The 15,073-nt window shown below is 33.7% G+C and overlaps 1 protein-coding gene across 1 annotated transcript in view; it reads right to left on the bottom strand.

The window, feature by feature from the left end:
• The window catches only part of LOC149780383 (nose resistant to fluoxetine protein 6-like), a 44,228-nt gene that overhangs the window by 14,799 nt on the left and 14,356 nt on the right, over window positions 1-15,073 (bottom strand). Inside the window, exons 6-8 of the mRNA XM_089937287.1 lie at window positions 13,511-13,607; window positions 9,728-9,826; window positions 4,833-5,001 (exon numbers count right to left, since the gene is read on the bottom strand). Coding sequence (XP_089793413.1) covers window positions 4,833-5,001; window positions 9,728-9,826; window positions 13,511-13,607 — 365 coding nt within the window. The remainder of the gene's footprint in view (window positions 1-4,832; window positions 5,002-9,727; window positions 9,827-13,510; window positions 13,608-15,073) is intronic.

Here is a 15,073-nt window from a genome sequence, read left to right as displayed (position 1 = left end):
ATAATATACATCCTAATTCTCAACGTGGATAATATCTATCCCAATTATCAAATTGGATAATATCTATCCTAATTATAATCGTGCATAATATCTATCCTAATTCCCAACGTGGATGATATATATCTTAATTCTCAAAGTGGACAACATCTATACTAATTCCCAACGTGGATAATATCTATCCTAATTCTCAAAGTGGATACTATCTATCCTACGTCTCAACGTGGATAATATCTCTCCTAATTTTCAAAATGGATAATATATATCCTAATTTTAAAAGTGGATAAAATCTATCCTAAGTCTCAAAGAGGATAATATCTATCCTAATTGTCAAAGTGGAAAATATATATCCTAATTCTCAAAGTACATAATATCTATCTTAATTCTCAAAGTGGATAATGTCTATCCTAATTCTCAACGTGGATAATAAATATCCTAATTCTCAACGTGGATAATATATATCCTAATTCTCAACGTGGATAATATCTATTCCAATTCTCAACGTGGAAAATATATATCCTTATTCTCGACGTGGATAATATCTATCCTAATTCTGAACCTGGGTAACGTCTATTCTAATTCTCAAAGTGGATAATATCTATCCTAATTCTCAACGTGGATAACATATATCCTATTTCTCAACGTGGATAATATATATCTTAGTTCTCAACGTGGATAATATATATCCTAATTCTCAACGTGGATAATATATATCCTAATTCTAAACATGGATAATATATATTCTAATTCTCAACGTGAATAATATATATCCTAATTCTCAACTGGGAAAATAGATATCCTTATTCTCGACGTGGATAATATCTATCCTAATTCTCAAAGTGGATAACACCTATCCTAATTCTCAAAGTGGATAATATCTTTCCCAATTCTCAACGTGGATAATATATATCTTAGTTCTCAACGTGCATAATATCTATCCTAATTCTTAAAGTGGATAATATATATCCTAATTCTCAACGTGGATATCTGTCTTAATTCTCAACGTGGATAATATCTATCCTAATTCTCAACGTGGATAATATATATTCCAATTCTCAACGTGGATAATATATATCCTAATTCTCAACGTGGAAAATATATATCCTTATTCTCGACGTGGATAATGTCTATCCTAATTCTAAACCTGGGTAACGTCTATTCTAATTCTCAAAGTGGATAATATCTATCCTAATTCTCAACGTGGATAACATATATCGTATTTCTCAACCTGGATAATATATATCTTAGTTCTCAACGTGGATAATATATATCCTAATTCTCAACGTGGATAATATATATCCTAATTCTAAACATGGATAATATATATTCTAATTCTCAACGTGAATAATATATATCCTAATTCTCAACGTGGATAATATCTTTCCTATTTCTCAACGAGGATAATTTATATCATAATTCTCAACGTGGATAATCCATATCCTAATTCTCAACGTGGATAATATATATCCTAATTCTCAACGTGGATAACATCTATCCTAATTCTAAAAGTGGATAATATCTATCCTAAATCTCAACGTGGATAATATATATCTTAGTTCTCAACGTGTATAATATCTTTCCTAATTCTCAACGTAGATAATATATATCCTAATTCTCAACGTGGATAATATATATCTTAGTTCTCACCGTACATAATATCTATGTTAATTCTGAACGTGTATAATATATATCCTAATTCTCAACGTGAATAATATCTATCCTAATTCTCAATGTGGATAACATCTATCCTAATTCTAAAAGTGCATAATATATATCCTAATTCTGAACGTGTATAATATCTGTCCTAATTCTCAACGTAGATAATATATATCCTAATTCTCAACGTGGATAATATATATCCTAATTCTCAACGTGGATAATATATATCCTAATTCTCAACGTGGATAATATATATCCTAATTCTCAACGTGCATAATATATATCCTAATTCTCAACGTGCATAATATATATCTTATTTCTAAACGTGGATAATATCTATCCTAATATTCAACGTGGATAAAATATATCTTAATTCCGAACGTTGATAGTATCTATCTTAATTCTCAACCTCTGTAGTATCTGTCATAATTCTCAACATGGATCATATCTATCCTAATTCTCAACGTCTATAATATCTATCCTAATTCTCAACGCGGATAATATCTATCCTAATTTTCAACCTGTGTAGTATCTATCATAATTCTCAACATCGTTAATATCTATCCTAATTCTCAAAGTGGATAATATCTATCCTAATTCTCAACGTGGATAATTTATGTCCTGATTCTCAACGTGGATAATATTTATCTTAATTCTAAACGTGGATAATATCTATCCTAATTCTCAACGTGGAAAATATATATTCTAATTTTCAACGTGGATAATATCTATCCTAATTCTCAACGTGGATAATATCCATCCTAATTCTGAACGTGGATAATTTATATCGTAATTCTAAACGTGGATAATATCTATCCTAATTCTCAACGTGGATAATATCTTTCTTATTTCTCAACGTGGATAATTTATATCATAATTCTCAACGTGGATAATCCATATCCTAATTCTCAACGTGGATAATATATATCCTAATTCTCAACGTGGATAATATCTATCCTAATTCTCATCCTGGATAATATCTATCCCAATTCTCAACGTGGATGATACATATCATAATTCACATCGTGGATAATATATATCTTAATTCTAAACGTGTATAGTATCTATCCTAATTCTCAACGTGGCTAGTATCTATCCCAATTCTCAACGTGGATAATATATATCCTAATTCTAAACGTGGATAATATCTTTCCTAATTCTCAACGTGGATAATATCTATACTAATTCTCAACGTGGATAATATATATCCTAATTCTGAACATGAATAATATATGTCCTAACTCTCAAAGTCTATATAAATTTTTATTGCAATGATGTAGTTAGAATTGTTTTTGTTCGTCTTATTAAGAACGATTTCATAGCTCAGGTTAATGGAGAGAGAGAGAGAGACAGTGTGTCTGTGTGTGTGTGTGATCAGAATTTTTAACGTATCTTTATCAATGTTCAATCAAATCGATACGATGTATACCATGTGGCAGTTTATAATGATGATTAACACTGAGGCACCATGCCGCAGACAAGTAGCATGATGTCCCACTCAGTCACATTACCCTGACACCAGGCCGACCAGTCCTCACACTAACCTCTTAATGCTGAGCGCCAAGCGAGGCAACTGTATTACCCTTTTAATAAGTCTAATTTGACTCGGCTGTGGTTCGAACCCACGACCTTCCGCCTCTGAGACGAAGGCTCTAACTACTAGGATACTGGTGAGGTCTAATTTAATGTAGATCGAAATAAATATAAATAAATAAATAAATAAATATATATATATATATATATATATATATATATATATATATATATATATTCCTCCACCAGTTATGCGGCCATGCATAGCCTATTTGTGCTGAAAAATAGCGTTTAACCATACAACAACAGCAACTAACACTACTACAATATCAAGCAACAATTAAACTTACTACTACAACTACCAATATTATTATGTGGTACAATACTTTACTTTTTTTTTGCAATTATTACACATGGCTTTAAATTATAAAGAATATCATTAATTAGATTTTGCTTACGTAACCTGAGTATGTTAAGTACGTAAAATTACAAAGGATCTATAAATAGATGCTTGTATGTACAGACAAGTAGTAAAAATGACCTTAAATGGAGATTTTATGCTAATTTGTCGTTGGCTGATGTGGTAGGACGGTTCAATACGAACTATTAATATGGCTATTGTCTGTGCAAGGTCTGGTGAATAGGAAATTTTATAATAAAATGAATATAATGATCTTTCTTATTTCTGGCCATTCCTGCTGAAAGTCTGCAGATGTGTGTTGTATTGTACTTAATTATTATTCAAAAGGACTGTTGTAAATTATTGAAAGGAATTATGGACATTTCCATCTTGACAACGTCACATTTTTTAACGGACAGATATATTTCTGATCTTGAAATTTATACAGAACATCTTTATTTAGGACTTTCATAGAACTTAACAGAATTATTCTGTATTCACTTCAAAATACTGTAAGTTTTTAAAAAAAAAACTTTTTGGTTTTGCTTTATTCTTTTACATAGTTTATGGTCACAGAGTCGTAATAATATCCCTCCTCCTCCTCCTCCTACTACAATGGCGGCCGTGGGTGCCTGAGTGGTCTAAGTCTCTTGTCATTACAGATTAATGTCAGCGTGGATTCGAGTCTCTGCTCGGCGAACTTTGATATGTGAGAAAGGTTGCCATTATCGTCCCTTGTTTTAATTGCTCTTTCCGGATTTAATCTGGATCCTTTTTCCGCTAAATAAACTGGCTGCTATGTATTGTCTATTATATGCTGAACAATGGCGTCAAACAAGTAAGGACATCACGAACTACTACCACTACTACAATCACATGCAGCAATAACCACACTTGCTACTAGTGCAAACAAGGACAACTACAGCTGCTACACTACTACGAATATACTTGTACTACCACTACTGCTATTACTACTACAATTACAATATTACTGGGGCACATGACAATTGAGCAGTCTAATGCACATTTACGATGACTGCCATCTAACCTTTGTCTGCATGGGGGTCAGTCTACTGCTAGGTCTATGTGGGTAAGTGAGAAAGCTTGCCAGTTTTTTCCGGGATTTTCTATCCAAAGTTGTACTGGCCGACATGTATACCTGTCATGTGCTGAAAACAACAACAACAACTACTACCACTACTACTAATATTACTACTACTACTATCAATCCACTAATTGTTACCATTTTATCTGTTTTGACCAGGTTGTTAACATAGAGTAAGTTGGTCCACCAGGATTCTTTACAAATGTCCCAATCCCGATGACTCCCCGGAAACCAGAAAGGTCCATTGCCAAAGTATGGATAGAGAATCGAATAGAAAAAGAGAAATAACATGTACGGTGGAGTCAGTCTGAAACGAGACAGATGGGAATCGTAGTTATTTTACGGTCGATACAAATATGCTCCCGATTGTTATAAAGTGTTCGCGTTTGTTTAGTAACAAATGAATAGCTACAAGTTCTTCTAACATCAATATAAGATATGTGACTTCCATATTGATACCAAATATTGTTAGCAAATATACATAGGCACAATAATAATAATAATAATAATAATAATAATAATAATAATAATAATAAATCTTACGTATATTTGATATAATTTATATTTAATTTAATTTAAGTGTTTGTTTAAAAAAATTATTTTTAATTTCATTATTCGTCAAACAAGAGTAATTTTGTTTACTAGGAACTCGATAATTTTCCAGAAAAATGTTTGACCTTTACTGTTCATTAGTGAACATCTTAAGCTGACCTAGTTTCCGAACTTAATTCATAAATCAGTGAGAGAAGTAAACAACTTTTTATTGTATCTTATTCTTAGAGTACAACGATTGGTTCTTGTCAAGGTCATACATGTTTTTATACGAAAATACTTCACAAAATTTATGGAAAGTCGACCCTCATCCAAAAATTTGCTTTGCGTTTCGGGTTACTGTGTAATCATTGTGAATAAAGATTTTTGTCAGTTTGGCTTCTAAACACTGGTACGTAAAGGTGTGTTTTGTTTGTCATGTCATTTTAGGAATTACATTTTAATGTTTATTCAAAGTATTTGTATTAAAAATGATTAATTATTTTTTCCTGGAAATATATGAGTGCTCATAAAGAATTCTTGGACAAAGACACTTCATTAAATTGTATTGGGAAATTCAAACACCCGATTATTGTTTGTGAATAACACAGAACTGTAGACTTTACAACACCACAAAGGATACGGCATACCTGATCGTCTTCCATTTTGGAATTTTTGTCGGGACTCGAACTTGAGTTCATTACAACATTTCATTATTAGGACTTCCTAACTTTAGGTCGTGGATTATTCTTGGCTTATTTTTTGGATTTGAGTGTTGGATTTGTTAAATATTTCAAAGCTTGTTCTTCTCACTTTTTCTTGTTCTACTGTTTATTGGAGCATGAACAAGTAACATACGATAATGCTAATACTAATAATGCTAATAATAATAATAATAATAATAATAATAATAATAATAATAGTGTTTATTGGTAATAAATTCCACTGATCCATGATATATATTAATACATCATGTGGTAAAAATATATATTATAGTACATAATAAAAGACCATCGTATCAATTGGACGCGATATATATGAAAGTAAAAGTGTTTGCATTTTTCGAATTGGGTGAGAAACAAGTATATATTTTTAAGTAATCACTGTCATGGTATTGAATAAATCATTTTATTTATTAAATACATGTACTCGGGTTTCGTTTTTTGTGTACAACGATACCCGAGGGTAATTTATGTACATTCTACAAAGATGGAAAATTTACATTAACGGACTACATAATCGTGTGATTACGAAATTGCTACAATTTATGGACTACAATAGGTCATTCTTGGTTACGGAAAACAAAACAAACGTACTACGCCACAAACAGGCAATTTAACAGAACACTTACTATTTCTCTACTAATCACAAAGATGCAAGCACCAAACAACCATACACACTATTAGTTACCGTTATTTATTTATTTATTTGTTCTAGAAAATTACTCTCAAAACTGCCCGAATTACATTAGAATTGCCTCGATATTACTCCTAAAATATATATTTGTATATATTTGTTACTGACCACCAGATTTACTATTAATTACCATAACTCGAATTTCCTGAACTAATACCTACATACGGTGTGCAAAACCATAATCCAAATTAATAAATCTCAAAATTCATTTTGAACATACACGCATTGCACATACTATTGGAGCAAGAAAACATATAATCATTTAAATTTCGGCAGTAGGGAGTCTTCACTATGATGGAATCTGAGAAGGACCACACCAGTAAATTTAAGGACTTGCATATCTTCAGCTGTAGAGGTATGTGAGTTATTAATATATGTATATGTATAAGTTACAACTATTGTACTACCACGTTGTGTTTTTATTTTTAAAAAAAATGGGGGGTATTTTTTCTGTGTTGCTTCGGCTTACGTAATATCTTGCAAATGTTTCCTATTCTTGCTTGTGATTTAACAAGAGGTTTATATCAGCAATATATAACGTTGCATTTTTAAGAAAATTTTTGTACCGTAGGATTCTTGTCGGGCGTGGTTAGGTTCACTTCTGAACTTGAGTATTGTTTTGTAATTATTGTGCATATAATGTAATCTGTGTAGCTTACCGTACATAACGTCATTACCTTTTATCGTGTATGACCGTGTCATGCATATTACAAGGTGTTAGATGCATTTACAGCTGACCAGACTGATCGGATGCGCAGCTGTATAGCTGACCAGACTGATGAGAGTTATCGGAGTGATTGGAGTCGACATGGTACCAGCTGCAGCGCTAACCATAGAAGTTGATGATAGCAGCTCTGAAGCTGAACCATAGCAGCCGTAGAGCTGAGTAAACAGTTTCGCTGGTTGAGTTGCAGGTGATTGGGCGCTGCTGACTGAGATTGGTGGGCGCTGTTTGCTTGATTGACCAACCTGCAAAACTTACCGCTTGATTGACCAGCTTAACTGGTAGCCAAGTATACAGGTGATGGAGTGAGCAACTCCATACATTTAATTTTTTAGCCATAGGCTAATCTTTGGGGTTTGTAATAGCCAGCGTGTTTTAGGGACTGTACAGACATTTTGTACACCTGCCCCTTTGTTTTCATCATTTTCACTATTTGAGTGAGTACATTGTTTATATGAGTAAAATACCAGTTATACTATTTTAGTAAAACACATTATTGTTTCGTTGTGAAATCATTGTGAATTATTCACCCCTTGTCTTTGTACTATGTAAGGTCATTTATTTGTAGTTTCATTATTTACTTAGTACATATTATGTTAATTGATTCAATATTTGGATATTATTCGCACGTATTAATCATAATTATTTTCTCATTCAAGTCATTCGCCATTAAACATTGTTTTTGAATCACCATCAAAAGTGTTCTGTTGTAAATCCTAGATCCCACCAGGTTATCTTGTTACAATCACACAAACGAACTTAACGGGAACCATACAATCTGCATGGAGCAAGTATAGTGGTATTGATCTAGAGTATAAGGTGGCTGATAAAACGGTTTATCTAATCTTTATAGGAAACATAGCAAAATCAGTCATCAGAATTTTACCAGCATTATTTGAATAAACTATGTACATTTTTCTAAAGCTGGATTTTTATATACAAAGCTGGGTAAATATTTCATTCGTATTTCTCACGATAACGGACAAGCAGTAATATAATGGAATTCATTTTCAATGTTAACGTTACATATTTGACAGAATACTACTACTAATACTACTATTACTATTACTACTACTACTAATAATAATAATAATAAAATACTACGATGAAAAAGGATGGTTTGATAATTTTTCGTTTCGTACAAAAATGAATCTATATAGTAAAAACAGCATAAAAGCTTTATTTTCTTTGTTTCAAAAAAGATGGTATGCTTATGAATATTTAATTAGAAGAAAACCTTAATAACTGCTAGTTTTTTATCAGTTATTAATTAGTTAGTTAATTAATCTAGTACTAAATATAACAATTAAACGATTAATGATAAGTACAAGTATTCTTGTCTTTTAAATATATGTACATTTTGTGTAATACATTCCTGTTTCAAGATCTTTCTTCACCCCTCATAAAAATGTCAGTAACTGTAAAACTAATACCCATCATGCATATTCTTAGAAATATTTTGTAGATATCTGTGAATGTTTATAAAAACGAACATTCCGTAGTTTTCGTTTCTTCCATTGTTAGATAGAAAATGAAAAGAAGACAAAATTCAGAGAAGTTTGAAAGAAACGAGCTAGATAATGGGAGATTCACCATTTTCGCCGTGTTGTCCGGTAGGTTTTCATAGACGAGGGCAATACAGTATTTGGATTAATTTTAGATATCGTGCCAACATGTTGGCAGAGATTTTACATATGGTTTTGTTCTACAGATATATTAATTACGTTTCTTCACTGTACTTGATAATGCTTGACAATTTGTACACTTTTATGCACTGAAGCAAAGGGGATAATATCGTTCTTGTTGCTCACGTGCTAAATTCTTCGTCAAATATTCCAAAAGAAGTTACCGCTGATACGTATCGAGCAGAAAATAAACACTGTAAAGTACAGACGTTCCAAGTGGGTCCGAGATCGTTCATCTGGATTATGTTTGCATGAAATCAAGAAGGGCCTGCCATTAGCTATTAGTCTGAGATGAAAAATCTGGTTGACAGAATAATACAGATAAATTTCGAAAAAAACATGGTCATGGTCACTTGACATGTCGTTTGATGTGTTTTGGTAATTTTGCTATTTCGCTTTAATAGTAACTGCGGAGATTTCATCACGCTTAATGTGGGAAAAGCCCTTTATAAGATAAACTAGATCTTTATGTGCAATTGGAATTAGATAAATACTAAACTGAATACTGGGAATAGTTAGTTTCTGGTATCTGATCGCAGATCAGTTAATAACTAACATAGAACGTAATCGACTAAATTGTCCCTTGAGTGAAAGTGAGCAATTTTCATAAAGACAAATGTATTAATCGGAACAGCACTAGTTAAAGTAGGCTTACACCCTTGTTTTGGATTACTTACCTCCAAAATCTATGGAAGTAGTACATGATCCAGTTAAATTTCTTGAAGCCGCCGACTTTCTGCATTTCTCGCAAGCTGAGATACGCCACGAGGAGACCACTGCATACAAATCAGACTTGTTAAAGCGATAATGGTTAGGTTTCGTTGTAGTCATTTATGTAAATTTTATGTAGTAACAAAAGTAGCAAACATTCACATAACTGTTGCATACGTAACGTAATAATCATTCCAATACCGTCGAACACCTGTAAAGAAACGACACGGGCTGGTTTACTTGCCTATTGTTCATTTAAAGCAATGACATTTACGTGCCATTTGCATCTAGGAATTCCCAATGCAAGGAAAATTTGATCCATCAAATCTAAGCATTATTATAATTTGGAATTTTGAATACAACATTATAATATGGCATTCTGAATAAAATATAATAATTTGGCATTATGAAAACATCATTACGATTTGGCATTTTGAATATAAAATTATAATTTGGCAATCTGAATATAACATTATAATTTGGGGTTCTAAATATGAGATTAAAATTTAACATTAACGTTATAATTTGGCATTCTGAATAAGACATTATAATTTGGCATTCTGAATATAACCTTATAATTTGGCCTTCTGAATTTGACATCATAACTTGGCATTCTGAATTTGACATCATAACTTGGCATTCTGAATAAGAATTATAATTTGGCATTCTGAATATATCCTTATAATCTGGCCTTCTGAATTTGACATCATAATTTGGCAATCTGAATTTGACATAATTTGGCAATCTGAATTTGACATCATAATTTGGCATTCTGAATTTGACATCATAATTTGGCAATCTGAATTTGACATCATAACTTGGCAGTCTGAAGATGAAAATAGTTTGGCATTCTGAACATCATATTTCTCAGTGACAAGGATTTACTTTTATCAAACAACTTGAGATATTGTAATAAATCTGGAGTAACGCATTTGCTTCTTGCGCTCCGTTTGAAATATTTCTTAGATGTTAGTGATAACTTATTTCGACTATGGGAGATAATCCTCAGACCAAATAATTGGCCAATTACTAGGGGCACAAATCACATAGTGACTTTCCATGATGCTTTGGTTTACTTGTGGTGAATTGAGGTTAGAGCCGCATGAGTGTCCTTGTCGTTCAATAGTCCCTATTATAACCAAGTTGTGTACATTGACTGTGTGACTCCCAATGCAGTATTTATGATTGGTGACTGGTAAATTACGCAATGGAATAAACAAGAAGGGACTGTTCCGTCGTCGGCAGACGCCTTTTCTTGTTGCTATAGTTGTAAATGTGATGTAATTTTGCAGGCAAAATGTGGCTTGAAACCATGATTTGATTGGGTGTGGTAAAACTTTGTTCTTTGTATTAAGGGGAGTTGTATAGTTTACGGCGTGAAATGATGACGCTACGTTACGGAAAGAAAATGAAGAGAAACCATGCAGTTGTGCGATTGCTATACAATTGGGAAGTTGTGAGATGTGTGGTCTTGTATTAGAGTACCATTATTTATAGAATGGACACATTTAACTTTCCACTTTACAACAGTAGTTGTATAGGGGTCTTTGGAATTAAGGGAAATCTAGCGGAATTGCGTTATGGTTTGACATCACTCAGTCAAATAAAACCACTTGGATTGCTATAATACTATAACTGTAATATGTGTTTATGTTTCGGTTTTGTGTGTGTGTGTGTGTGAGAGAGAGAGAGAGAGAGAGAAATGATGAATTGTTGGATTTGTATCGGTTAAAAGGTTTACAAAGAATAGTACGCACCTCCCCGAGACATTACCGCTATCTGTTACGTGACACAAACATATCTTCAGACAAAAAACGAATTCATTTCCGCCCAGAATGTAACTGCCTGTGTGTCCAACTATGGATTATGGTACATTGTATATTGCCATTCAGTATATAAAATGGTTTTGCCAAATTAGCGGTTTAAACCTGATTTGAAACATAACTTCCTTGACAACACTTCCCGGTATATATAAGAGCGTGTGTAGTTTGTATCACATCCCAACGATAAAAATAGATTTTCTTAGATAGGAAGATTAAGTTATATGGAAAGTTAATCAGTGGTCCGATCCTTACATATATAGGGAGCTTTTGGTCATCCATAACAACTATGTGCATATCTGCATTCGCTTCAGTTTCGTTATTTCATTGATGATAATTTGCAATACAGTGAATCATTTTGGGAGGAATTTGGCATACAAAAAGGCAAACATCCAAATAATATTGAAAAATAAGTCTAAGCAAGTTTTACCGCTGCCCCGAAGATATTACAATCTGGGATAATTGTTACAATATTTTAACATCCACGTGAGATTGAAATTTAAATTCTAATAGAACATTTCATTGACCGCGAATTTTCATCACTAATTTTCTTTTAGTGGCACAGCTCACAACGTCCTGACAGGCATAGTGGCAGAGTTTGGTTTTGGTCACAACATTAGTAGCTTTGTTACATTTATTTACCTATTCTACATTGAAAAATTGAAGAGTGGAACGGTGTTTTCACAACTAATAAATTGACTGAATTATTGTACGAATCATTACAACGCATTTCTCAACTATTTTCGCATTATCTTGCAACAGATTCCATTGTATTCTTTGATTTCGGAACTTCCGTACTGTGCAGTGTATGGATGTTTGGTCTTTTTGTACACATACACTCTAGAATATATCATATGTTATGTTCATCAGTGCTCTTAAAATGCCGTAATTTATATCGCATTGACAACTCCTTGTGACAAGTATTGGTCAGAGTGAATATCTCTCTCAACTTTTAACACTGAAATGTGCCCCACCCATTGTGTATATATATATTTGCAAGAAGACGGTACCTTCCCTCCAAATGTATATTATATTGTGCTATTAAGAAATCCTTATTTATATTTTTCTGACTTATTCATCCTTGTTATGATTCAATTTGTGACTGCATTAACTGACATTCTTTAACGGTTTGAATTATAGTCCGTATCATTTATGTTGTTTAAATTATACATTTGCATGAATAATTATTATTATCAGTTTACAGTCTGGCCAGATGTAATTGTTTCATTGTTTGTAGCCCAAAACATTTATATTTTGCGATGCACTCATTGGCTGGACAATGGTTATGATTTTCTGACATTATAAACTCCATAAACTTCAAGCTGTAGACTAAAGCAGACACGCACATATTTACTTTTATTCTGATATTCTGCATTTAATTTCTGTTGTCAAGATAGCGTGTGGAATGTATGTGCGCGGCATTGTTATTGGATGTACAAAAGGACGTCCCGCCCCCACGCCTGCCCATTAGCATAGGTATAAAAAATGCTCGGAATGATCCACTTTTCATGGGTCCAAACATACTCTGGATCCAATGACCAAAAAAGCATGTTTGATTTATGTGCGAATCCAGAGAGAAAAAACATTTACATTTTTAAATATATTAACATAAAGATCTATGGATGATGAATACATGGTCAGGACAGTCTGTCTGGTCGTCAGTCCATATATATATATATATATATATATATATATATATATATATATATATATATATATATATATATACAATCACTTTGTTTATCATTTTCTGAAGGAAATATTTCAAGAACATGCAAATTTTGGCGGTATATGAGCATGTAAGCACACATACACATAGGGATACAAATGGATAATTATATTTCTCTGTCTCTGTCTGTCTGTCTCTCTCTCTCTCTCTCTCTCTCTCTCTCTCTTGTGCTCGGTATCTCTATATCACATGTCACTTACCTGAGCGCGAAGAATGTATCCACTGACACTGTCGCGTTTGATATAGCCATAAATGACCACTCATTGTATGCCTTTGGTACAAATGATCCAGCGTTTGCTGACAAAATAAATGATTAACAAACATTAACGAACTGAAATAAAGAACTGTTAGTGATATAAAGGGTAAGCATAATTATTTACTTGTTTGGTAACCGCTCCATTGGTCTAGTAGTTAGTGCGTCAGCCTCGGATGGAGAGGTCTGGGTTCGATCCCCGTCCTTGTCATACCAAAGACTTATACAAATGGTTGTTCTTGTTGCTTTTGTTGGGTTTAACGCCAATTTTCAGCACACGATAGGTTATATATGTCGGCCAGTATTAATGGTGGAGGAAGAACGCGGGAAAACCCGGGAAGAACCACCGACCCACGAGAAGCTACTGACCAGCTTTCTCACATAACACATTGGCCGAATCCTAGACTCGAACCCACGCAGACAGAGGTGAGATGGCAGTGATCCGTAATGGTACTAACAGCTGCCTCGCTTGGCGCTCAGCATTAAGAGGATAATGTTAGGACTGGTAGGTCTGGTGTCAGGATAATGTGACTGGGTGAAAGATGATGGTACATGCCTGCAGCATGATGCCCCATAGCTATTTCACTATAAACTGCCACACTGCAGACATCGTAGCGATATGACTGAAACATTGTTAATGCTACGTTATACATTCCATATCACACATACACACACACATCACTCTTGTTTCGCAATTCACACTTGTTTTGCAATTCCCTTTCGATTCGTGACTTTTCAAGAAATGTTCACTCATTTTTCCATGTTTGAGCAAAAACAACATCAAAGAACTTAACCACATACATATAAGCTACTATACAATTAATTAATCAACTAAATAATTTGAAATATAAATAAAAACAAAATAAACAAATCAAGCTTTAGCATGCTAGGGTGAACAGATGATTACATAGTGAAATAAATCAAGATATAGCATGCTAGAGTTATCGGATAATTACAACGTGGGGTGTGTGCCAGGTCTGGGCCTGACGTACCGCTCGTTAAAGGAAAGTGAATAGTCCCTCACAGTCTCTCCTTTCCAGGTATAGTGATCTGACTCTGCTGGGCAACAGGTTACTTGCATATTGGTGTCTCCTACACTATTTTGTCCACAGCAGCACTTTCATGCGGGGCCCCTGTTTTCACAGAGCCTGCCGTATGACGCGACCGAGTTCTCGGAGGTAAAACTGGGTTGGCAGACTGGGCTCGTTAGCCTTGGCAGGCAGCCAGTCTAAGAGAAGGAAAACTCTGACTCCTAACCCGATCAGATGGAGGTCGTTAGCCATGTCAGACAGTTTTCGTCTAGGAGAAGGAAACTCTGATTCCAAACCCACCAAGCCCCAACCATTGTATAATGGCTGCACGGCTGTGCTGCCTTGCGGATATCCGTGGGAGAAGGAAAGGCTATGGGGGTAAACCCAGACAGAGAATTCGGAGTGTAGCCCTTAAGGCGGCTGTGTGTCAACTATGACTTCCTTCCGACAGATCCTGTATTTGAAATGGTGAAAATTGT

This window comes from Sinohyriopsis cumingii, chromosome 16, assembly GCF_028554795.1.
Source record: "Sinohyriopsis cumingii isolate HCF-2022 chromosome 16, ASM2855479v2, whole genome shotgun sequence".
NCBI classification, from domain to species: Eukaryota; Metazoa; Mollusca; class Bivalvia; order Unionida; family Unionidae; genus Sinohyriopsis; species Sinohyriopsis cumingii.
The sequence above is the reverse complement of the archived record's forward strand: the minus strand, read 5'-3'. Positions and strand labels throughout refer to the sequence as shown.